Source organism: Chelonia mydas, chromosome 10 (assembly GCF_015237465.2).
Source record: "Chelonia mydas isolate rCheMyd1 chromosome 10, rCheMyd1.pri.v2, whole genome shotgun sequence".
Taxonomy (NCBI): Eukaryota; Metazoa; Chordata; order Testudines; family Cheloniidae; genus Chelonia; species Chelonia mydas.
In genome coordinates, this window is record NC_051250.2 from 49,490,372 (window position 1) to 49,516,751 (window position 26,380).

Sequence of the window (26,380 nt, forward strand, 5' to 3'; positions counted from 1 at the left end):
GTCTTTTGGGTTTCCTAGAATCCACTCAAGATTAGAGGAGGGCTGCTATGGGAGGCTTGATTCCAAGAAAGTTAAGGTGTCTGGATGAGGAGGAAGATATTCAGAGAAGTGGAAGATTGAGTGATTGCTTTCCTCCCATTTTCTCACGTGTTGGTTAACAAGACATGCAGTTTGAAGGTCCCATTGACCTTAGAGGATAAAGTAGCAGCAATGAACGAGTACCTCTCATCTGTGGCTGTGCAAGTCTATTTCCACCCCCCCCCCCCACCCACCCATGGACCTTACTACCAGTGATCCATGTGATATTTATACCTTAGATTACAGTGCACTTTATGGGGCCATATCTGAAGACAACTTAGGAACTTCCATCAAGTGCAGAATGCATTGGTCTACATACTTAGTGGTACTTTTCACAGGAGCATTTTACACCTGTACTCATGAGCCTGAAATTCAAAGAAGTTATGATGTGTTGACCAGTTTTTCCTTTTATACGTTGCATTGGTTGGGACTCCACACACACACAAACGAACAGAAAGCTATCTTATATTCAAAGACTAACCACAAACAGAATAATTCTTAAAATGGTTCTTTATTCATAAACTTGATGCAAGTTTATAAATTACTGTACATTGCCAAATAATTCTGCAATGAAAAATGAAATCCAAAACAAAGCATGCCAAATGTGCATCTGTCAACCTGCTAGCCCATTAGAATATTAAAGAATTCAATAATGTATTCAAAGATTTTAGCCTCAGGTTTTAAGGAACTTTAATGCTTAAAAAGTTCTGCCTTTCTCTTAAGGTTGCTATCTGAGTAATTGGATACCAGGATTGTATACGAATATATGTACAACCAAGTAAGCAGAAAGGCTGGCAAGTCATCCATTATACTCCCTAGAAGACTATTTGAAACAAAACAGTACGTTATCAGGAGTAGTGCCAAATTCCTTCAATCTGTTCTTTCAAGCTAAAAACTGGATCTAGAAGCAAATGCACAAGGGCCAATGGGTGCCTGATAGAGAAAAGAAGAGCACAAAGTTGATAGTTGTAACTAAAAAAAACCACATGCTTCTGGGCTAAAAAAGTGCTTAATCCATGGTACACACCCTTATATCAATCCCTGGCAGTACAAAGGTCTAATCACTAATACTACAACCAAAATAGAATTGATTTAGGTAAGGCAATGAAATATAGTAATTACACAGACCCAGATTCATTTCCTAATAATGAAAGAATAGTTCCTGTTAGTCTTTCAATAACAAAAAGCACTGTCATGACTATGGCAACATTATTTTTACAACTCTGAATCAGGTGATGTCTTTTTTGTATTTTATTGTAGCTTTTATATAAAAATTTTTGTTCAAGGATTTTCATTTTGATTTGTGCCAATCACTTTATAAGTTCATTAGTTTACAAATGATTGCAACAACCCGTTAATAAAATGGAACACCTAAAAAGATTTTTAGTATCTTAAATAACTTCAAGCTTCATACTGTGGCTCCTTTTGTTAAGTAGCTTGAGCCAACAAGTAGCAGGAACAGCCCAGCAAGATTCTGATGCCCCAGTGGAAGTGACTAGTTACAAGGTTTTATTGGCACAGCCTTGCTCTGCTTAAAAATACAACAATCTAATAAAGAGTATCTCTTCCAAGAAACAGTTCATATCCTCACACAGCCATGAAAAAAGTTTAATGACTTAACATACATGTTGTTTTCCTATATCTTTAATTTGGCAATACTACAAATGTTTTCATTTTAGACCAGAAAAACTACTGTGATTTACAAGACCTGAAATTTCCTAAAACAGTATTAAACAATGTATTAAACTTTGTTGGCTTTAAATGAAACATTACAATGCAAGTCTCTGCAGTCCACATTCTGCAAAAGGTAAGAAGTAGTGAGTGACTCCTATTGAATAATCTTCTAGTAACTCAATAGCCAGCTTTAAAAAGTTTGCACTTTTAAATAAAAATTAAGATAGGGAGTGGCCCAAATATGCTTAATCCATAGGGACAAATACAGTAAAGGCCAAAACTGCTCAGTCCAAGATACCTAATAAGAGCAAAATGGTAAGGCTGTAAATTATACTGGATGTGTCAGTTGACAGATTATCCACTAACTTATCTAATAGCTAAAGTCTTCAGTACGGCTGTTATAGGGGCATTCGTAGCTTGAGTCTGTGTGTGTGTTGGAAAGAAATAAAAAAGAGCTGTTTGACATTGGTCCAGGTGTACAACAGTCCACAATATTAACCATCTTCTTTTGGAGGAGTGTACCAGCCTATAGAAGAACAAACAAACGTATTAGGCACTCTTAACTTTAGTGCAAGACAGCTTTAGGGTCTATTTTGATGTGTAATTGAAATTGTGTTTGAAAACTAGAACAATCCACCACAGGCCCTAAACTCCTACTGATTTCAATGGGAGTCAAAGCACTCATCACCTTGCAAGATCAGACCCAGTATTTACATTTGAAAATAAAGCATTAACATTGAGCTCCTGTTGGCAGCAGCCATCCTGCTAAATTAGACAAATCTTAAGATACCAATATAGAAAGCAAAGAGTAATGTGATCTATTTTGCATCTGCTTTAGTTAAGAAAAAGGTCCAGATTCTGGGATGTATTAGCAGGAATGTTATAAGCAAGACACAAAAAGTAATTCTTCCACTCTACTCAGCACTTACAAGGCCTCAAAACTGGAGTATTGTGACCAGTTCTGCGCATCACACTTCAGGAAAGATGGACAAATTAGAGAAAGTCCAAAGAAGAGCAACAAAAATGATTAAAGGACTATCAGGAAAGATTGAAAAACTGGGTTTTGGTCTCAAAAAGAGAACATGGTAACAGTCTGCAAATATGTAAAAGGTTGTTTTAAAGAGGAGGGTAATAAATAGTTCTCTTTAACCACTGGAGACAGGACAAGAAGTAATGGGCTTAAAATTGCAGCAAGGGAAATTTAGGTTAGACATTAGGAAAAAAACTTCCAATTGTAAGGGTAGTTAAACACAGGAATAAGTTACCTAGGGAAGTTGTGGAATCTCTGTCATTGGAGGTTTTTAAGAGCAGGTTTAGAAAAAACAGCTGTCAGGAATGGTCTAGATAATACTTAGTCCTGCCTCAGTGCAGGGGACTGGACTAGATGACCTATCGAGGACACTTCCTGTCTTACATTTCTATGATTTTCAATCCTGCAAGCTTTGCAGTCATTTGTTTGATTATATTGGTATATGCATATGAATATCCCATTTTGCATGTGCATGCTCAACTTTTGCACAAGTGTTTGAAAATATAGACCAAGATGTTCCTGGTGTTACAAGTCTGTTTCATCCTGCTGAGGACGGAATGGGAATGATGAACTATAACGGGAAGTTCAGAAATGCCAATTAAGCAATTTACCTCTCAATATATATTTCAGTTGCTACATACCCAGAATAACTTCTGAGCCTGTAAAGGTTCAGTCTGTGAAACCAAAAAATATGCACAGGTTTTTTTTTGTTTTTTGTTTTAAATGGACACTGCCAAAAATCAAAATACCTATTTAATTCTACCCACCACACTAGCAAAAGTCTTAAGAGATCTGCCTCAAATTTTGTACGATTAGTATAGTGCCTACTTGAGCTGTTCCTGAGGATCTATAGTAGCCATAAGTTAACAAAGAAGCCTTTAAACATCTTTAATAATGTGGATGCTTTGTGTATTGGTAATCAGTGTAGTGTATAGGTAGAACTAAAACAGAGAGCCATATTGACTTTTTTAGAATCGTAACTCCTCACTTAACATTGTAGTTATGTTCCTGACAAATGCAACTTTAAGTGAAACGATGTTAAATGAATCCAGTTTTCCCATAAGATTTAAGGGGAATGCGGGGGGGTTAGGTTCCAAGGAAATGGGGGGGGGCAGACAAAAGGCATTATATAGTGTACAGCACTGTACTGTGGTTGGGAAGTGCCCCTGGCTTACCCCACACAGGCACAGCCCACTGCAGGCAAGGATGCTAGAAAGGATGCTTCGCAGCAGCAGTGGCAGCTTACCCGGAGAAGAACAGGCACCGACTTTGCCGGGGGATGCTCCAGGCCCTCCTCTTCCCATCCCTGCTCCACTCCAGGCCCACCTTTTCCCACCCCCACTCCATCTCCTCTCCAGAGCACGCTGCATCCCCGCTCCTTCCCCACCCCCAGAAAGTCCTAAGCGCCGCCAAACAGCTGTTTGGCGGCGCTTAGGAGTTTCTGGGAGGGAGGGGGAGAGTTTCTGGAGATGTGGTGCTTCCCTGCTCCTTCCCCTCTCTCCCAGCGCTTCGTGCTTAGGACTTTCTGGGAGGGAGGGGGAGGAGTGGAGACGCAGTGCTTCCCCACTCCTTCCCCTCCCTCCCAGAAAGTCTTAAGTGCTGCCAAACAGCTGTTTGGCGGTGGGGAAGCGCTTGGAGGGAGGGGGAGGGGTCGGAGAAGAGGAACTTGTGCAATGCTCCTTTCTAAAGTTGCTGCTCTTCCACAAAATCTTACATGCAGTGGACAGAGCAGGCAGTCAAATGACGTTATAAGGGAGCATTGCACAACTTTAAACAAGCATGTTTCCTAATTGAGCAGCGACGTAACTTTGAAACAACGTTAAGCGGGAGGATGTTAAGTGAGGAGTTACTGTAATAAAAACCAAAAAGTTCAAGTAATAGCAGCTAATCATAACATTTCAAAGTTCTTTAGAATCAACTATTTCCAATACACTCCTTTTCCACTGGTATAGAAGACATGCTTATTGTACAGATGTGTGCCTTGCTTTCCCTGAAAAACATATCCAAGGTCCAACCGACACAGAGCTCTCCTGGCTCCCAGTACCAGGTTTTAACCAGTGGATCACACCCTGTCCCTAGATGAAGATTCTCTGATAAGTAAGTCAGCAAGGCAAGAAAGTATAAAGTGTACTTCTTTTTGTAAGTATCTAGTAAACAGTGAAGAATTGCTCTAAAAGTAGTTGACAAGGCTAGGTGAATTGTCTAGTTGCAAAACAATGCCAAATCATGATGTGGGATGTTAGATCAGTTATCTGCTCCCAGATAGCTCACTCAAGCTGGAAAGTAGGCATACTAATTTCTAGAGGGAGCTATGTCCACCTTACCACACAACAGGTGAACAGCAGCACCAGCTGGTGGCTACTGGCTTTGTATGGGGGAAAGTATCCCTCCCCGCCTCCAGAGCTAGACTGAACAGTTTTCAGGCTACACGTTTTAATTTGTACTTTCCATGTATTTTCAACCTTTGATCCTCCCTTCTACTTCATTCTCTCATTGATTATTGCTTTCAGTTGTCTTGCGCTATATTTAGATAAGCTCTTTGGAGAAGGGAAGAGATGTCTTATTTGCTAGAGAAGCATCTAAATCAGGGGTGGGCAAACTTTTTGGCCTGAGGGCTGCATCGGGTTTCTGAAATTGTACGGAGGGCTGGTTAGGGGAGGCTGTGCCTCCCCAAACACCACCCCCTATCCGACCCCCCCTGCTTCTCACCCTCTGACACCCCCCCCCCCCAGGATTCCTGCCCCATCCAACCCCCCTGTTGCCTGATGGCCCCTCGGGGGCCCCTGCCCCATCCACCCCGACTCTCTGTCCCCTGACCGCCCCTGGACCCCCTGCCCCTAAGTGCCCCCTGCCGCCCTGTCCAACCCCCTCTCTCCTTCCTGACTACCTCCCCCCCGGACCCCTGCTCCATCCAACCATCTCTTCTAACGGACCACCCCTGCCCCTAACTGTCCCCCACCCCAACTGCCTCCCCCTCCTTCTTGACTGCCCCCCCAGGACCCCTGCCCCCATTCAATCCCCCAGTTCCCCACCCTCTGACCGCTCCAACCCCTATTCACACCCCCGGCCCCTAACCACCCACCCCAAACTCCCCTGCATTCTATCCAAACCTCCCCCCCCCCCGCCCTTACCACGCTGCCTGGAGCACCGGTGGCTGGCGGTGCGGCTGCACCAGGACAGACAGCCATGCTGCGCAGCACAGAGCACCGGGTCAGGCCAGGCTCTGCAGCCATGCTGCCCGGAGCGTTGCGCCGGCAGCACGGTGAGGTAAGGCTCCGGGGGAGAGGGAACAGCAGGGGAGGGGCCGGAGGCATAACAAAAAATTCTGGATAATGAGGGTGGAAACAAAATGCAAAATAGACCCTTCAATGCATGGGAAGGGACATAGGCCGTTCTTGCTTTATCCCAAATAAACCAGGTAAAAGTTTGTATTGTATGGCAATTATATTAGTTTCAAGCATTATCATCTTTCCCATGCCACTGTACAATTTGTGCAGACAAGAACATATAAAATTGCAAAATGTAAATATTTACATACCATTTTTCTCATGTATTTGTACTAGTGACTTATAGGACTGCTGTGCTCTTGCTAGATTATATTGGTTCTGGAAAAAAAAAAGTCATTTAATACTACATCAGGTAGTGACATCACGTCATGCAGGACCAAAAACATATGGACAGATACTTAAGCAAAATACCATAAAGTAACTGTTTGAAAAGTTAGACAGTACTGTAAGTAGAACAAAAAATGTCTATTAAGAGATGCCATGCAAGAAAACCAACTGCAGTTTTAACCTGCAAAATCCATGGCCTCGGGGACTGAAGAGTTGGCTCTCGTCATACTAAAAAGCCATGTACAGTGGCTGTGTGATGGGGCTTGCTAACTGATAAAATACAGGGCTTCAGGTTTCAAAGAGCATGGTATTAAAGTGCTGTTCTTGCACCTAGTATATTTCACATCCCACTTAAAAAAAAAGGTTGTCTTAAGACATTGTATTCTGAATCATGTACAAGTTAAAAAATATTTTTCCATAGTGCTAATACAGGCAAATATTAGGACAGTAATGGTATGGCTACACTGCAATAAAAACACCTCCGGCTGGCCTGTGTCAGCTGACTTGCACTTGAGGGGCTAAGGCTGCAGGGCTATAAAACTGCAGTGTAGACCTCTGGGCTCAGGCTGGAGCCTGGACTCTGGGACCCTGAAAGAAGGAAGGACCCCAGAGCCTGGGTTCCAGCCTGAGCCTAGACATCTACTCTGCAATTTTGAAGTCCCACAGCTGGAGTCCCAGACAGCTGACAAAGGCCAGCCACAGGTGTTTTATTGCAGCGTAGACATAATGTTTCATAGATGAATGACTTTTAGGGTAAGGGACATTCCAGGTGGATAGACTTCAAAAGTCAACCTACCTAACATGTTTTAAAAGATTCTTACTGTCAAACTAATTAGCCATCTTCCACACAAGGCTTGTAATATTAAATACCTGCTCTCAGGGTGAGAAATTCTTTTTAAAAAAGTGAAGCAGGCAGAAGTGGAAATGGCACAGTTTGCATGCACTCAATATCAGAAATGCCTCTAACATCAGCAGGCTCAAAATTTAAGATGGTTCACAAATTTGTGCTACAGTTTGTAGCTGTGAGGCCTAAGTAGCCTGCAGACCCTAGAACTCCACTTGACCACAGGAATGCACATCTGATCAGTGTTAAATTAAAACACAATTAAGACATGATGGAAATTAAATTTAGGTTGATAAGAATAGCAAAACTGCTTAACTTTTAACAGTCAATGTACTGGATCAACAGGGCAATGGTCTCCTGCCACAGGGTAAGTACAAGCAATGGGTAAAATGCATTTTAAGGGTGCTTAAGTGATCTAGTCTCCTAATTCACCCATAACTTAAGCCCTTACGAAAGGTTCATGGGACTCAGAATTAAGTTCCTAAGCCACTTAGAAAGTGGGACCTGAGTAAACATTTTTAAGAGTACCTAACAAGATGTCTGTTTTGTTTTATGGTGAATTACTAGTCTGTTTTTATGCAAACATTATTAAAGCACAGAACAGGTGTCCCCTTAATAGTGGTAAGATCAGACAACTTTTAGAGTCACACACAAAGATCTATGATCGTTATTTCATTAATTTTTCATACTTTATTAAAATACTATTTTGTGTTTACCAAAAAGCTTTCTTCAGATACTTTTTCTCAACTACCAAGAGGAGGCAAAAAGTTGTTTAAAGTTAGTTTGGATACAACAACCTCCCTGTACCAGAGTGACATGCTCCAGAATCCTGCATAGGGATGCAGGGCTCCTCACTCATTCTGGCATGAAAATACAGCATGTATTCAGTTAGCACCAATCAGAATTTAAGAAGGGGAGGAGCCTGTCCTCAGGAGCACAGAGAACTAGGGATAGAGAGACAGAACACTGGCAGGGAAAGCCTTAAGAAGAGTCAATCTTGGGAGAAAGTTCAGGCTGAAGTTTATGTTGCATTAAGTTACCAACAGAAGCCAGAAAGAGGACAGTAGGAGCTTCACCTGCTTATGGCCCCTTCCATGTCAAAAAATATTTGTCCTCCGGCCCCCACACACATTGTTTCCTAACAAACCCATATTGTCATTTCCAGCAAACTAGCCACAAATACACCAATATGTTTCAGCACACAAAAGAGAATCAAAAGTTTATATGGACATTAATTTAATCTTTAAACCAACAGCTGTTTTATATTTGAGGTTTCTATAAAGAGTCAACATAAAATGGAAAATAAAACCAGTATCTACCCACAACACAAAAGTCATTTCAATAATTATACATAATATATTTACCTTATTGGCTCCAAACTGTACTCTGGCTTTTCCTTTGACTAAAGTGGCATTGATCTGCATGATGACCGATTCTATTGAATAGGCACTACTCCAGCCCTAAAGGAAGAAGGAAATACTTCTACAGAATATGTGCTTGTATTCTTATGCTCACCTTGCAAATCCACTCTGGAAAGTATGTTTCTTTTTGCTAAACTCTAGCAAACCATGGTATTTTTGGTTAATAGCTTTTAAAACTATAAAACAATTAGTTATTCCCAAGAGAAACACAAGAAACGAAAGTAATCTATGTTAGCATAAAGAGCTTGTAGAAAAAAGGAAAAAGCCAAGTTGCACACATTTCCAGAATCTGGTAAGACAAAAAACAAAGAAAAATACAACTACATTATAGAATTCTACTCATTTTCAGCTAGCTTTACAATAGCAATTACAGCTTTAAGAGACTGCTTTTAATGACTCAATTAAGCAATTAAGTGAGCAAAAAGATCCTGTTTCCACAAAGCTGGGCAGCCGCTCTGGCACGGTTTTACCTTTCCAGGGTTCACACAAAAGTCTCTATTAGACTTTTACAGGAGCTATTTTTGTAGGGGAGATGCTGTCCACTGCAATCTTCTTTCCATAGGCAGTAGATATCTACTCCTAAATTAAAGCGGCTTCAAGCAGCATTCACCAAAGCTCAGCACCTGCACTCCCATATCAGATTTTGTGGGGCAGCTGCTAGGGTAGGAGGTGGGCGAAGGGTTCAAAGGAGCAGGACAAAGTGATCTCCCCTTTTATTGGACCTGGGGTTCCCCCTCTCACAGACTCTAGGAATCCACCAAGTTTGGGGTTGGGAGAAAGAACAGCACTTCCTGTTTCCTCTCCCTCCCCAGTCCCTCCAGGGTGAAGAGGAAGATCTGATGCAAGTTCAGTAAGGTGACCGTTACAGAGCTCAAGCTTCCTGGACCTTGTTCCCCTACAGCAGGCATTTCCACAGGAGTGTATGATTTAGCCCTTTGTTCCTAATAGGCGGTGGTGCTTAAGCTCACATACAAAAAACACCCGCTTATTACTATTCTTAAGAAGTATGCTTTGTTTTAGTCAGGATGCTAACTGCTATTACAATCACTTTTTTTTTTTTAAACACTAAGCATTGCATCCCTTCCACCAAAACTCTTGACAATTAAAAACAAAACAAAACAAAAAAAACACACACAAAAAATACAAGAGATTTTGATTTTATATTCACCTGTTTAGTAAGAAGTTCCATGCATAGTGCACCCCCACCCAGGACATACCTAAAAATAAATGTTAGATTAGAAATTTTGAATTCAACATGTCTTTTATTTGGCATCTTTCAAGACCAATTAGTAAAGAGATTACTATGCAGTCATACCCTCAGGCTGTTATGGGTTAGTCTGTCACACAGTTTGCTCAGCTATAAATAAAAATTAGAGAGCACTTTCAAGGGCAATATATTGCTATTTGTTAGCCATATACATTTATTTATATAGAGCAGAATGATGTCTAGAGACAAGAGAAACTAATTTGCTTTGTCCAACCACAAGGGAAGTCTTAGTGAGAATCAGCGACTCAGCTAGTCTGCACAGTTTACACAGTCAGAACTGAAAAATGTGGCGGAGGGATGCTATTTTTGATGGCTCTACTGTGGACATAGTACAAATGGATAGTTAATAAAGTTACTTCCAAAAAGGAATTTAACACTATTCCAGCAACTTTACAGTATGTGCAATGGCCTCCTCTTCACAGAAGAAACAGACTAGAGGGACATTCATTACTTAATATCTTAAAACTCACCTTCTCAAGCATTTTGCCACTTCTAAACCAAATAACGTTCCAGCATGCACTATACATACTGGGAAGTCACTCTGAATGAACATCAGCAATTCACAACATGCCAAGGCAATGAAGGGAATGGGATGGAGTTGTAAACCCACAAAGTGCAGAATGTCCTCCTTCATCTGGACTACCAGGGGCATGCTGGACACATTTCTGAAGCTGGAATTGTGTTACATTCCTCTGCAGAGAATCATTAAAAATCTAGACTTTCAGAGGTATTAACCTTTTCTTTTCCAGCAGTTTTGCATCAGGAAGAAGCAGTTTAAGGAAGAGTGCACTTCCAAATGGGTAATGAATGTGCACCGTTTTCATACTACTTTTCATATATTTGTGACAGCAGTAGCCACGTCTACCATTCAAAATTAATATTTTTTTGAATTAAGCTCGACAAGAGCTTACAGCAGAGTCAGAATCAGTACCAGCTTCCACTAAATTCATGAAAAAAAAAATTAATAAGAACTTACTGTCACTTACCTTCCTTCAACACTGATGCTGTATTCCATCCCCTCCCAATAAATATCTATATGCTTCCCCAACACAGCCTAGCCAATGTATTTCGGTAATAATCTAAAGGAATCATCCTTAGGAGTAAGAAGGTCATCAAGTTTAATGCTCTTGGACTATGTTTGCACTAACCTTTCCCCTAAAACTCCCTACTGTTACTGGAGATGCAGCTCCACCAGTGTGAAAGCCAGTATAGACTGGCCAGCAGCATTAAAACCACCACATCATCTGCTCTGAGCAGAGCAGGATTAAATCACATGGAGGTAACACTGGCAGTTATCCTTACTGTTACACCTATCATTGCTACTGCCAACGTCAATAGCAGGAAGTTCTAGGGACAACAATTAGTGTACACACACTTTGCAAGGTCACAATGGACTAAAACAACACATTTCATATAGGCAGCCAGGGGAAGCTACTTTAGCTCACTGGTTTGAATTAGCAGTGATTGAGAAGCAAGTGTATGTGTATGTGTCATTTCCTGAGCACTGTCAGTCTCCTGTCCTACATCAGTTCACCAATATACATTATGGGGTCTTGCCTTAAAATCCAGCTGTAGTTCCCAGAAATCAAGAGTATCTTCAGCATAGTTTCTACTACAAAACCTTTTCATACAAGTCAGAGTTAAAAAACTTACCCTCCAGTGAGCACAGGAGATACCACTCGCACAAAGGGTGGATCAAAAGGAAAATTATCCTGAAAAGCACAACAAAGTATAGAGTTAAAAGCTATCCTGCAACATTGATTTCTAGTAAGAAAAGGATACTTCAATTTATTCTTTGGGAAATGCATAGTATATAGAGTTTGAAAAGTTAAATCTTCATCTTGTATTCATGAAGAAGTTTACATTACTTCTAGCAGATCAGCAGCCTTGGAATGTGATAATAATATACTAAAAATCATATCTGTTTTTGAAAGCTATACCATCATCCTTCAAACAGAGCAGCGGTTCTCAAACTGTGTGTCACGACCCCCTTTGAATAGGGTCACCAGAGCTGGCTTAGACTTGCTGGGGCCCGGGGCTGAAGCCTGAGCCCGAGGGCTTCAGTCCTGGGTGGCAGGGCTCAGGCCGCAGGCCCCCTGCCTAGGGCTGAAGCCCTTGAGCTTCAGCTTTGGCCCCCCCCTGCCCAGAGCAGCGGGCTCAGGCTATGGCCCCCCCACCCGGGGCAGTGGGGCTTGGACGGGCTCAGACTTCAGTCCCCACTCCTGAGGTCATGAAGTAATTTTTGTTGTCAGAAGGGGGTTGCGGTGCAATGAAGTTTGAGAACCCCTGAAACAGAGCACATGGCTTACTACCATTTTAAATGGTTTCTACATCCAGATAGTAAAAATTTCCTCTCAGTACTCGGATACCCATTTACCTTAAATGAGAAGTTGAGCAAAATGTATTCTACACCTTCTTTTTCTTTTAAGACCTGAAGATCACTATGTAATGGGCTGTCGGGATCAACTCTAGGAATTAAACAGGTGGGAAAAGCATACAGAATGAAATGAATCATTTGGCTTTCTACAGAAAAGAAATTACCCTTTAAAAGTTCCTTTATCTCATTTAATGTTCTTGCAGTTTCAATTAACTTTTACAATTCTTAATCAAAGCACAAATGCCAGGTAAACACACTGCACTTGAAAGTAGCAGCAAGAAGATTCACTGCAATGTATAATATTCTTACCATACTTATGCTCCAATATGTCTGTTAGTCTGTAAGGTCCCACAGGACTCTTTGCCGCTTTTACAGATCCAGACTAACACCGCTACCCCCGATACTTGTTACCATACTGAAGTTATTCAAGGAATTTAAATGCAGACATTCAAAATAAAAAACGCTTTTGTTTGAAAATAGTAATTCAATTTCTCTTCACTGAAATTTGGTATCCTTCTGAAAGGTAAATGCTTTTAAATGAAGAGATTTTTACACTCATACTCTAACCTTCAATGTTTACTAACTGAACTAGTTACATTTGATGTATAGTGCAGAGTTCTAGATTACCACAGAATCAGAAATTCTGCATCTGTGGCATTAGTAAAGCCAACAGTTTTTGATATCAGCGCAATTTCAACAACCCTGTTTGTAGGCAGATACTGATGGCAGGATTACAAATAGCTAGCAGCCTGGTTATCAATTCTTGCAGTGTTAGGTTAATCCTGCCTCAAGAACTGGTACCCCGATAAACTTTTTAGTAAGAACAGAGACATAGTCCCTTGTAAGTTTGGTTACATATGTGCTGGATGCATCATGAGCCTGCTGAAGACTGTAGATATTCCACTGGAAGCCAGCAGTACGCTTCTCTGAATGCCTACAACCACACTAAGGCTATGTCTACACTGGTAATTGAACAACACAACTTTTGTCTTTCAGAGCTGTTAAATCCCACCCTGAAAGACAAAAATTTTGCTGCGACAAGTGCCAGCGTGAACAGTGCCTTGTTGGCAGGAGCACTCTCCTGTGGGGTTGGACCGCTCGTTGGGGGTTGAAGTTTGATGGCAGGAGAGCCAACAAACAGCAGCTATACTGCCCGACTTTTAATGGCATGGCTGTAGCGACACAGCTGTGCCACTAAAAGCTGTGTATGTAGACAAGCCCTTAGAGAGGGAAACAAGGCTTATGCTCATGACAGCTGGGGGTGGGTCAGTGATCCATCCAGAGAGGGTGTTCCCTCACAGCAGTAGTCCTGTGTGTCCATGAAGTTCTGGGAGACCGTCATAGCAGTCGGATGGGATCCACTCCACCACTTCTAAGGGACAGATGTAACTAGCTTGGTTTGGGCTTTGTTCTTCCTTCTTAGAGGTTAACCTGTAGGTTAGCATGTTACCCTATCACCAGGGATGATTTCAAGGGAACTGCTCTGGGAATATTTTTTTAAGGTAAAAGATGTATACACATTAAAAATATAGATGTTGACCAGTACTACTGACACATGTGTAGTAAAAAGCCTAAGATTTTAAATCTTGTTAACATTTCATACTTCACACACAGTGATTAGGACTATATCCTGGAATTGTATTTTTTTCATTTCAGGCATATGTCATTGTTGAGCCATAAAAATAAAAGCTGCTAAAGCCAGTAAAACAGTTCTGTTCTTTTGTATAATTCGAAAAGGATCAAAATCTATTTATTCTTCAAGTTAAAAAATTATTCAGCACGACAGGTTCACCATTTTGTAAGGGTTTGGGGAGAGAATTTTGGTGGTCAAAAATTATGCTAAAAGCACTGATTTGACAGTGTAAATTCAGGTATATTCTGTGCCAGCTCTACCAATTCAGTTCCAGTCTGCACTGAATTCAAAAGACCGCTATCCATGAAGCCTTCATAGTACATTCTAGCTAGACAGTATAAATTCCATATTGTAATCTGTGCGGCAAAATTAACATGGGTTCTTTAGGAGAGAGTTTTAAAAAAAATGTAAACTTACTTTAGAAGTTTAACGTGCCACTCATACAGGCTGTCATTTACAAGTTCCACTGAATAAATCCCTGTGGAAGTATTAGACAAGTTATTTAGGAATCAGAATGTACTGTTCTGAATTAACTGTGTAACAACATCCCAAACAGATCATGTTTTACCATTTTTAATAAGGAAAAGCATATAAAATCTGTTATATCCTTTTAAGTGCCTGACCAGGCCAGTCTGTGCCTATAAGCAAAGATTAATCTATCAGATACATCAAGGGATAAGAGCTTCAATTCAAGATGTGCTTTCCCTTAGATAACCATAAGTATTTTCAGAAGAAGGTTACAAAAACATCAATATGTGTGTCTCCTAATAGCTTCAAATGCTATAGCACACAAATCATGGGTGTCCTATAGACCTTGGCCGTTCTAGAATTTCTCCACTTCTGTTCTCTTCATATTTCCTAACATCTATAGCCACACCTCATTCAATGCAGAACAGGCTCCATCTCATGTATGCATGCACATAGATTAGTATTTTGAATGTAATTCAAACAAACAACTTCCTAATTTGCAGGTGGAGGCTGATCCAATCAATGCTGCCAGAAAGGTAACAACTGAACAGAAAATAAAAAAAGGGGATTGCTATCACAGTGAGTAGTGACAGACACTCCAACAGCAGACCAAAAGGATGTCAGTCTCTGGCAGCCTGTAAACAGCATGATTTGGGACTCTGAATTGTGTATGTTTAAATTGCGTATTCTACAAATTAGAGTTACAGATTATACTGAAAATGTCCCGGTTGCCTTACATAACTAAACTTCACCATAGCATTTAAAGGAGTTAGTATATTAAGTACAGGGAATACATAAATAGTCAAGTAAACCTTTCACTGTATAAGGCAAGACTGGTATGTTTTTAAAGATGTAATTTTTACATGGGTAAAAAAAATCACATCATCACACAGGCAGGAATATTCTGAAGGTTATAATTCCAACAGGAGAGCCTGGTAACTATGCAATCTGTAGAAATCTCATTCCTTTCTGAAGGAATATACAACTCCAGTAATCACTTCCACCAGCTGAATCTTTGATACCCAAGGTTGTGATTTTATCACTGGTAATCAGATAGGAGTTGTTATTCTAGGATCTTTGCATTTGGAATTGTTCGTGGTGGTGCAGATCTGTGAGCTATGGATGACCAAGCCACTCAGAAATCAAGAGTGTTTTTTGACAGGATTTCTTATAAAACTGTGTTCAAACCAGATATGTGGCATCACAGTAAAGACACAGACAAGTGCATAGAGAACTTTCAAAGACCACAATTGTACATTCTCAGCCCTCTAACACCAAGACAATCAGTAGGGAGAAAAAAGTTATCTATAGGGCTCTCAGGCTACAGCATTCAATAGTCACATAGTTTCAATACTTTCACTCCACACAGCAGCCTAATCTTAGCAAATTGGCCCATTATGACAGTCTACAGGTGGACAATCTGTTAAGCACTTCACAGAGGCATTGAAATAAGGCACCTGGGGTCAGTAGTCGCATCTAAAATGAGTCAATACCATTAAATCCACCTGAGACAGTGCACATGCATATTTAATGAAGACTTTAGCAATCAGGCTTACTGCCTTTCAAAAGGATACTGCTCTTGATGGAAGTGGTTTTCCTAAAATGAACCTAAAATCCCCACACAGACAGGAAAGCACACTCCATGACTTAATGCAGATAAGAGCAAATGGCCTAACTGTAGATTCTTCTCAGCCCCACTGACTAGTCTCTACTGGCCTGAGGGGATAATCTGAACAAAAAGACAGTGGTGGATAGTGTCACAAAATGAACACTCAACAGCGACAGGCAGCATTAGATTAGCACTATTCTGTATGATCAGATCTGGAAATATAGGAAATCCACAATAATGTTTAAGTAAATATTCTGAAATGGAACTGAGACAGTCTCAGACTGGTGGTCTTACTTCTTCAGTTTTGTCCTTTCTTAAATTAAAATACCAAAGCCACTGAATGAAGGTCAGGCACATTAGAATGAGAAAATTGGCACAGTAACTCAGAATAGGACAGGTAAAATGCAGAGAAGGCCTTTAGACAAATCAGAGCAGCAATCATTCTTTTTAATTTACTTGAGAACAAGGCCTCCTATCCTGACAGCTAGGATAGGCATTTTCCTGTCAGACAAACAAATCTGAAGACTTTTGATCAGGAATTCCCCCTATTCCCACCCTGATCTGTACCTGTATTCTTGTCCCTTGTGTGAACAAGAAATAAGACATTAGGCTGAGCCAGTATGGCTATGTTCTGCTCACGAAGTTGCAGCAGATGAATCTACTATAACAACTATATTACAAAACTTCTACTCACTACAGAAAGCGACCGGACAACACAATCCACTCACCCCACTGCTCTGCTATTTCAGGCAATTTCTATATATGGCGCAAAGAGGATAGTCAGCCTTCATCTGACTAAGCTAATCTAGTAGGGTAAACGAACACTTGTTTACAAAATAAACATACAACCATGGTTTTTCAATAGTTTCGGTAATTGAAAGGGCAGGGTATTTATGTGCAACACTGTATGCATACAGAATCTGAGTATCGGTGTGTGTTAAAGGAGAACGGATAGATAAAAATATGGCTTAGACTAAATCTCACTTATTGCATTCAATAGCAAAGGGCTGTTGAATCAAGTGCAATCCCTTGTGGCAGGAATACTTAAATTGCTTCAAATGTAACATGCAGTACCACATGACCAGGACAGGACTGCAAGATTTTTGCCCTATGTACCTGGCATGGGAGGACTAGATCCCAAGAAATGCTGAAAAACACCCCACAATTCCCACTAAAGTCAATGTGATCTGTGGTGTTCAGCATCACCTCTAGACAGCACTCACACAGTTATATTAATGCTACTACTGTTAACGTGACATTTTATGTAGTAAAGAAGCCAGGTCAGAAAAATATGAAAGCCAGAAAAAAGAAATTTTACAGGTGGAATGCTTAAAGAAAATTCAAGCAATTCAACTTCAAAATCTGAAGCTAAGATTTTTTTAAAAAAAGGCACATAATGAAATAAAGTACAAAACAAACAGCTATTAGCAGAAGATATTTACCAAGAAATAAAAAGCTTCTGCATTGTGTTTCTAAAGAGAGAAATGTAGAGCACCTTACCTGTTTTATAACTCTGTGATCTGTATATATCCCTGAGCTCTTTCATAAGTCGATCTGAAGCCTGGACTGACCCAGACACTGCACCCTAAAATTAAAAAAAACAGGCAACAGTTAACAGCTTCATTTGTATTATTGATGCTTAAAAAAAAAATCTGTGTACTCGTAAAGTCTATGCAACTCTATTAAGGTACCACAAAATGGTAGAGTATATTAATTTCACAGACCTAGCATTCAAGCAAGTTGAGAAGACAAGTACCTATGTAGTCAGAATCCCCAAGTCAGTCCCACAATCCCAGTTTAGCAACATTTCACATACTGAATAGTATGATACATTGTATTTACATTTAACAAAGAAAACAGCAATTCAAAGAATATATACAAGTGACAATGCTTTAGGTAAGTGCAAAAGATTGCTACAATAAATTTAAGGAAAAAGCCCAAGTTCCTTTAATGTAGTGCAGGTAGAGTGGCTGCAATCCAGTGGTGCTTAGGAACTGTGCAGCCACAGCATCTTCAAAATGCGTACTAGCTTTAAAGGGCAAACAAAAATACTAATGCTTCTACACAAAGTTGCTGGCTTTAAACGTCTCTCTTTTTGTACACGTAGCTTGTTTTCAAATCTTATAGAAAAACCAGCCACATGTCTAAATACCCCTGGACCTCTGAGAGTACGAGTTCTGATCATGACGTGCAGGAAATTATCTTTCCCCTTTTTCCCCACTGACAAGTTCTTATAACTCAAGTGAACTGATTTTGCTCAGAGTTCTAAAAGGAATTAATCTTTGATTCAAGATCAAGCACTGAAAATTTCTGCACAAAAGGAATTCTGAAGTTTATGAACAACTAAGAGAAGAGGCCACCCCACCAAAAGTTGTCTGTTATAGTGAGGCAATGTAGTAGAAGCTGTATACGCACACACATGTGCACGCTGTGCTGACGTGCAGTTCATAAAAGAAAGTAAAAGCAGTTTTCTGTGGTTTAAGTACTCTTCCTTTTCTCAATTAGTTGTTTTTCTGTCCTCCTTCCGCCAATGTTTACCCAGAAAACTGTGAAGTTGGTTTTTTGCACCCAATTTTCACCCATTTTTAAAAAATTTGTAACAAACACCAATCAATTCCAAGGAAATCATAAAGACCAAAAACGAAGGGCTTTGGCCTATACATAGGCTTGGCAGAATACAATTTTTATTTTATAATTTCAATGGATATCAATATTTATTTTTAAGCACTTTTTTCTATTTTTATCTATTTAAAATGTTCACAGTTGTGGGAAATTATGGGGGGGGTGGGACGGGAATAACTGTCAGCCCCCATTGTTTTGTGACAGTAGATGTTGAAATTAAAAAAGTTAAAGCTTTATCATTGTTAAAAACACACATAATCTGTCAACATCACATGCCAATATATACAAACTATATTATATCCTTAAATCAATCAATAAGTTCTTAAGCAATTTTTTTAAACACTCTGCCTATCTGTAAATTTCTTTTATTAATGGGAATATATTTTGTGGGTTTGTGTGAAATATACTGATAATCTAATCCTTCTAAGCCTACCTATACAGTATATCAGTAAAGCACTCCTAGTGTAGATAGGGCTCTTGTCTTTCAACCCAATCTATATTATTGTACCAGTGAACACATCAGATGAAGAAAATGCAGGGGCTCTGTAAAATTTTCCATAAAATTTAACTGTTATTAATTCCCCTTTTCTGAAGTAATCAGCTCCACAGTAAAGGGCTGCTAAAATTATGCAAAAAGTGTATCGTATTATTGCTCACTTCAGACACACAGGAATGACATTTCAGATTCTTGCCTATATTTATGAACCTGATACCTCATTCAAACTCCTCCAACTTAAAAACATTCAATTCTTGTTTCCCACTGAATCCACGTTATCATTTGTCCTGTACAGAAAGGGCTTATTTTTTGGATGTTTACAGGGAACCAGGGCCGGATTAACTTTTTGTGGGCCCAGCGCCAAACATATTTGTGGGCCCCCTTGGGGAAGGACTGGGCCAGGGGCAAGAGCACAACAGGCAGGGTGGATTTGATTTAAATCAATTTAAATCACTATTCAGGAAGACTATATAATCATGGTTTTCTACATAAAAATGCATTCTTATTGGTTGTTATAACCTTAATACATATTCCTCACAACTCTCAGATAGATGTAGGTTTCATTTTTAGAAGGTATACGCTATATATTTTTAAACAGTGATTTATTTTGAAAACTTTTCAGATGAGTTTTATAGCTATATCAGAAAATGAATGATTGTTTGGTTATTTCATTTACCAAAGATAACTGAAACAGATATTTATGAAGTCATTGGGAGGTGAACTATCTCCAATTCAACAAGTTAATCATTAATATTTGGAGGATTTACTTGCCAGGCTGTATTAGGAGGAGAACATCACCAGACAGACATTTAAATTGTTTTATTTAACTAAAACAACAACGTTAAGTATTCTGGATTTTTTTTCTTCAACAGCAAACACAATATTTTAACAAAAAAGCATATGTTCCTCCCTTCTCACATTTATCTCCAGACTTCTTCTCCTTGTCCAGATCTTCTATTCATTGAACTTTTTGAAACTTTTCACTTTTAAAGAGAGGTAAGGGATTGACTGTGTACACAAATTTGCAGAGGGACAATAGAGTTGAGGTCTGTTGTTTCTTACCTCTATATTAATTAAATTTATTTATTTTAAAACATTTTCCTGTTAACAAGCATGTTACCTCTGGAGACAAATTGACAGTTTGAGAACTGCAAAACTAAGCATCTCTGATGGTATCTTCTAGACTGAGCACTGAGTCCCATTGGGTAGATAGAAAGATTAACCTAAATAATTATACAGAAGCCTGTGGAACCCCATAAGATTGGGTCCCTAATCCATGAACTATAAGAACTCATTTACAAAACTTTTCTTAAACATTACATAAATATATTGTTTCATACTATAGAATTAGAATTTATAATCCCTATTCCATGATGAGATATAATGCATCTTAATTAAAACTATCTTCAGATAGGTTTTTGAGGGAAAAACCGATTTAAATAAAAAAAATAGATTTTTAAATTTTTTTTTTTTTTAAAAGAAGTCATTGATTTTTATCTACCCTGACAGCAGGGCATGGTGTGGGGGAAAGATTGGTCCCCAGCTGGAGCGAGGCAGGGACTAGGGGCAAGATGAGCCCAGTGGGACATGGGGGGCGGGGAGGATTAGTCCCTGCTGACTCGAGCAAGGCAGGGGCCGGGGGCAAAAAGCACAGCGGGGCAGGTCCTAGGGTTGGTCCCTGGAGCAAGGGAGGGGCAAGCACAGCAGGACTTGGGAGGAGGTAAACAGGATCCCCCCTGTCCCTGCCCACATAGAGTAGGTATTGACCTTCTCCCTGGTTCTAGCCCATTCTCTTTGTCTCTCTCTGCACTAAACTTAGGGTAGGGGGTGCACTGAGCATAGGGCTAGGGGTGTAGAGTCTGGGAGGGAGTTAGGGTGCAGAAGCAGGCTGGGGGTTGGGGTGCAGGGTTTGGCCAGGAGCTAGGGTGAGGGAGGGGGCTCAGGGCTGGGGCAGGAGTTGGGGTGTGGAGTGCTTACCTGAGGCAGCTCCCATTTGGTGCGAGGGGTGAAGGTTGGAATGTGGGGTGGGGGGGTGCAGGACCTCCCGTTTGGTGCTCAGGGTAGGGATGCAGGAGTCAGGATGGGGGGGCTGGAAGGCACGGGCGGTGTGAGGGGGTGCAGGAGTCAGGGCTGGGAGGTGTCGGGAGGTGCAGGAGTCGGGCAGAGGGCTGGGAGTGTGGGGGTGCCCCTTCCAAGGCCCCGTCCCCACTTCTTTTCCGCCTCCTTCCCCAAGCAGCAAGCACGCAGCCGCTCGGCTCCACTCCTCCCCCTCCCTCGCAAGAGTGATTAGCTGTTCAGCAGCAGGGAGAGGGAGGGAGGCAGGCAGGAACACAGCATGCTGGGGAAAGAGGCAGGGAAGGAGAGGTTGGCTGCCGGCGGAGCCTACCCTGCAGCAGGTGCCGGCAAGACCAAGCTTCTGCCCCCTGCCCGCGTAGGAGAGAGCAGGGGGCGGAGAAGAGCAGGCCGGGCCGGGCCCCCTTGCACCTTGGGCCCAGTGCCATGGTAAATCTGGTACTGCAGGGAACCCAGGAAATTGGAGAGAACCCCTTACATTAAATGTTAGATGAATCTGGATATATAAATCTCTAATGATGAGAAAAGTATGTACCTCTTCATGCAGCTAAGATAAACTCAACTGTGTACTTCAGAGGGATTTTTCACCACTGTTCAGTGAATTAAAAAAAAAAAAAGATTGGGACTTATTTAGATGCCTCTTCCTGAAACTGAACATAGAAGTGGGGGGACAAGAAATAAAATGTTGTTTCAGTCAATTTATATTTCCATTAATGAGAGCCAAGCATACAGGCACACCTTTCAGTTTATCAGCAGCTGAACTCAGACCAGCAGAAGTCTGAAGGAGTCTGATGGAATATATTTCCTCTAGGAAACTGGCTGCTACCTAAAACTGAGAGAAATTAACGATGTCTGAAGATCCAGAGAATGTGGGGGAAAGGAATAATGGTTGTGATGTTTCACTCCATATTCTTTATGAAAATATTCTTATGATATGAATATGATATAACATATACTTTATGCAATATGGGTCTTGTAAGGTATCACTGGAAAGGTTATGATTTACTGAATGTGATTATCCAATTTGTATGCATGTATCATTTCTGTATCTAAAGTTAGAAATATGGACTATTTCAACTGGGTGCGTATTGGGAAGACACCCACCAGATGACAGGCCATCAAATTTGATGAGCCATCAGGCAGGAACAATAAAACCATGAAGATACTAATCTCTCCCCACCCTGGGAGGCATCAGAGGACAACTGTGACACTACAAGGCCAGGTGGTCTTGTCACCTGATATTAAAACATTACCTGGGACTTTTTGTAACTTTCCACTGGAAGGGAAGGGTGGAGGGAGAGGGTCAAGTTTGGGAAACAAAGGATTCCCACCTTACGTAAATCCTATTTAAGGGTGGGGAGAAAGGCAAACGGGACTTCTCCTCTCCATGGCCTGTCTGCCCAAGAAGAGAGACTGCTAAAACTACCTGCAGGGAAGGCAGGGGGGAGGCCAGACTGAGACGGGACCAGTCTGAAAAGAAATATAACTGGAACTCTGAACCACAGAAAATTTGCAAGCTGCCTAAAATAATATTTAGGGAAAGAAATTACATTTTGTAACCTGTTTCTTAAGTATATTGAGCTTATCTTGCGTACTTTGTTTTATTTGTTCAGTAATCTGCTTTCTGTCTGTTCTCTTATATTCATTGTTTGTAATTAATAAATGTGTTTTGTTTATTATTTAACCCAGTTTCTGTAATTTCTAACTGGGGAGCAAGAAGTCGTGCACATCTCTCTTCACACTGGGGAAGAGGGCAAATTTTATGAGCTTGCACTGTACAAATATTTCTATACGGTGCAAGACAGTAGTATTTTGGGTTTGTCTCCCAAAAGGGGTGGACACATGCGTGCAGGGGGAAACATTTCTCTTACGAAGAGAGGGAAGAGCATCTTTGCCAGCAGGCTGGCTAACCTAGTGAGGAGGGCTTTAAACTAGGTTCACCGGGGGAAGGAGACCAAAGCCCTGAGGTAAGTGGGAAAGCGGGATACCGGGAGGAAGCACAGGCAGGAATGTCTGTGAGGGGAGGGCTCCTGCCTCATACTGGGAATGAGGGGCGATCAACAGGTTATCTCAAGTGCTTATATACAAATGCACAAAGCCTTGGAAACAAGCAGGGAGAACTGGAGGTCCTGGTGATGTCAAGGAACTATGACGTGATTGGAATAACAGAGACTTGGTGGGATAACTCACATGACTGGAGTACAGTCATGGATGGTTATAAACTGTTCAGGAAGGACAGGCAGGGCAGAAAAGGTGGGGGAGTAGCACTGTATGTAAGGGAGCAGTATGACTGCTCAGAGCTCCGGTACGAAACTGTGGAAAAACCTGAGTGTCTCTGGATTAAGTTTAGAAGTGTGTGCAACAAGAGTGATGTAGTGGTGGGAGTCTGCTATAGACCACCGGACCAGGGGGATGAGGTGGATGAGGCTTTCTTCCGGCAACTCAAGGAAGCTACTAGATCGCATGCCCTGATTCTCATGGGTGACTTTAATTTCCCTGATATCTGCTCGGAGAGCAATACAGCGGTGCATAGACAATCCAGGAAGTTTTTGGAAAGCGTAGGGGACAATTTCCTGGTGCAAGTGCTAGGGGAGCCAACTAGGGGGGGCGCTTTTCTTGACCTGCTGCTCACAAACCGGGTAGAATTAGTGGGGGAAGCAAAAGTGGATGGGAATCTGGGAGGCAGTGACCATGAGTTGGTTGAGTTCAGGATCCTGACGCAGGGAAGAAAGGTAAGCAGCAGGATACGGACCCTGGACTTCAGGAAAGCAGACTTCGACTCCCTCAGGGAACAGATGGCCAGGATCCCCTGGGGGACTAACATGAAGGGGAAGGGAGTCCAGGAGAGCTGGCTGTATTTCAAGGAATCCCTGTTGAGGTTACAGGGACAAACCATCCCGATGAGTCGAAAGAATAGTAAATATGGCAGGCGACCAGCTTGGCTTAATGGTGAAATCCTAGCGGATCTTAAACATAAAAAAGAAGCTTACAAGAAGTGGAAGGTTGGACATATGACCAGGGAAGAGTATAAAAATATTGCTCGGGCATGTAGGAAAGATATCAGGAGGGCCAAATCGCACCTGGAGCTGCAGCTAGCAAGAGATGTCAAGAGTAACAAGAAGGGTTTCTTCAGGTATGTTGGCAACAAGAAGAAAGCCAAGGAAAGTGTGGGCCCCTTACTGAATGAGGGAGGCAACCTAGTGACAGAGGATGTGGAAAAAGCTAATGTACTCAATGCTTTTTTTGCCTCTGTTTTCACTAACAAGGTCAGCTCCCAGACTGCTGCGCTGGGCATCACAAAATGGGGAAGAGATGGCCAGCCCTCTGTGGAGATAGAGGTGGTTAGGGACTATTTAGAAAAGCTGGACGTGCACAAGTCCATGGGGCCGGACGAGTTGCATCCGAGAGTGCTGAAGGAATTGGCTGCTGTGATTGCAGAGCCCTTGGCCATTATCTTTGAAAACTCGTGGCGAACGGGGGAAGTCCCGGATGACTGGAAAAAGGCTAATGTAGTGCCAATCTTTAAAAAAGGGAAGAAGGAGGATCCTGGGAACTACAGGCCAGTCAGCCTCACCTCAGTCCCTGGAAAAATCATGGAGCAGGTCCTCAAAGAATCAATCCTGAAGCACTTACATGAGAGGAAAGTGATCAGGAACAGTCAGCATGGATTCACCAAGGGAAGGTCATGCCTGACTAATCTAATCGCCTTTTATGATGAGATTACTGGTTCTGTGGATGAAGGGAAAGCAGTGGATGTATTGTTTCTTGACTTTAGCAAAGCTTTTGACACGGTCTCCCACAGTATTCTTGTCAGCAAGTTAAGGAAGTATGGGCTGGATGAATGCACTATAAGGTGGGTAGAAAGCTGGCTAGATTGTCGGGCTCAACGGGTAGTGATCAATGGCTCCATGTCTAGTTGGCAGCCGGTGTCAAGTGGAGTGCCCCAGGGGTCGGTCCTGGGGCCGGTTTTGTTCAATATCTTCATAAATGATCTGGAGGATGGTGTGGATTGCACTCTCAGCAAATTTGCGGATGATACTAAACTGGGAGGAGTGGTAGATACGCTGGAGGGGAGGGATAGGATACAGAAGGACCTAGACAAATTGGAGGTTTGGGCCAAAAGAAATCTGATGAGGTTCAATAAGGATAAGTGCAGGGTCCTGCACTTAGGATGGAAGAATCCAATGCACCGCTACAGACTAGGGACCCAATGGCTAGGCAGCAGTTCTGCGGAAAAGGACCTAGGGGTGACAGTGGACGAGAAGCTGGATATGAGTCAGCAGTGTGCCCTTGTTGCCAAGAAGGCCAATGGCATTTTGGGATGTATAAGTAGGGGCATAGCGAGCAGATCGAGGGACGTGATCGTTCCCCTCTATTCGACACTGGTGAGGCCTCATCTGGAGTACTGTGTCCAGTTTTGGGCCCCACACTACAAGAAGGATGTGGATAAATTGGAGAGAGTCCAGCGAAGGGCAACAAAAATGATTAGGGGTCTAGAGCACATGACTTATGAGGAGAGGCTGAGGGAGCTGGGATTGTTTAGTCTGCAGAAGAGAAGAATGAGGGGGGATTTGATAGCTGCTTTCAACTACCTGAAAGGGGGTTCCAAAGAGGATGGCTCTAGACTGTTCTCAATGGTAGCAGATGACAGAACGAGGAGTAATGGTCTCAAGTTGCAATGGGGGAGGTTTAGATTGGATATTAGGAAAAACTTTTTCACTAAGAGGGTGGCGAAACACTGGAATGCGTTACCTAGGGAGGTGGTAGAATCTCCTTCCTTAGAGGTTTTTAAGGTCAGGCTTGACAAAGCCCTGGCTGGGATGATTTAACTGGGACTTGGTCCTGCTTCGAGCAGGGGGTTGGACTAGATGACCTTCTGGGGTCCCTTCCAACCCTGATATTCTATGATTCTATGATTTCACACAGAGCTGACTTCAGTCTGTGTCTGCAGCAGGGTGTGGCCCTACCAGATCTGCCCCGCAGGCTGTAGTTTGCCCTCCTCTGGTGTCGAGGCTAGAATACATGCAAACGTAGTCAGGATAAATATGTAAAAATCAAACTTTAATGTCTTTAAACTTTTAAATGATAACCAGAATTCAAAGCAAAACCTAGAAAAGGAGGAACTTCATGTTTACCTAGCACTCCACTTAAGACTAATTTATTATCAGCATAAA

General features: G+C 41.6%; 1 protein-coding gene across 3 annotated transcripts in view; it reads right to left on the reverse strand.

Annotated features, from left to right (window-relative positions):
• Nucleotides 1-570: 570 nt before the first annotated feature.
• Nucleotides 571-26,380, reverse strand: part of UBE2Q2 (ubiquitin conjugating enzyme E2 Q2) — an 80,590-nt gene continuing 54,780 nt past the window's right edge. For 2 of the 3 annotated variants that reach the window (XM_037910251.2, XM_037910252.2), the window contains 8 exons: nucleotides 17,516-17,600; nucleotides 14,356-14,416; nucleotides 12,306-12,396; nucleotides 11,582-11,640; nucleotides 9,830-9,878; nucleotides 8,605-8,700; nucleotides 6,321-6,387; nucleotides 571-2,278 (listed from right to left, as the gene is read on the reverse strand). In XM_037910251.2, coding sequence (XP_037766179.1) covers nucleotides 2,247-2,278; nucleotides 6,321-6,387; nucleotides 8,605-8,700; nucleotides 9,830-9,878; nucleotides 11,582-11,640; nucleotides 12,306-12,396; nucleotides 14,356-14,416; nucleotides 17,516-17,600 — 540 coding nt within the window. In that variant the 3' untranslated portion in view covers nucleotides 571-2,246. The other variant, XM_037910253.2, reaches the window with a different exon arrangement.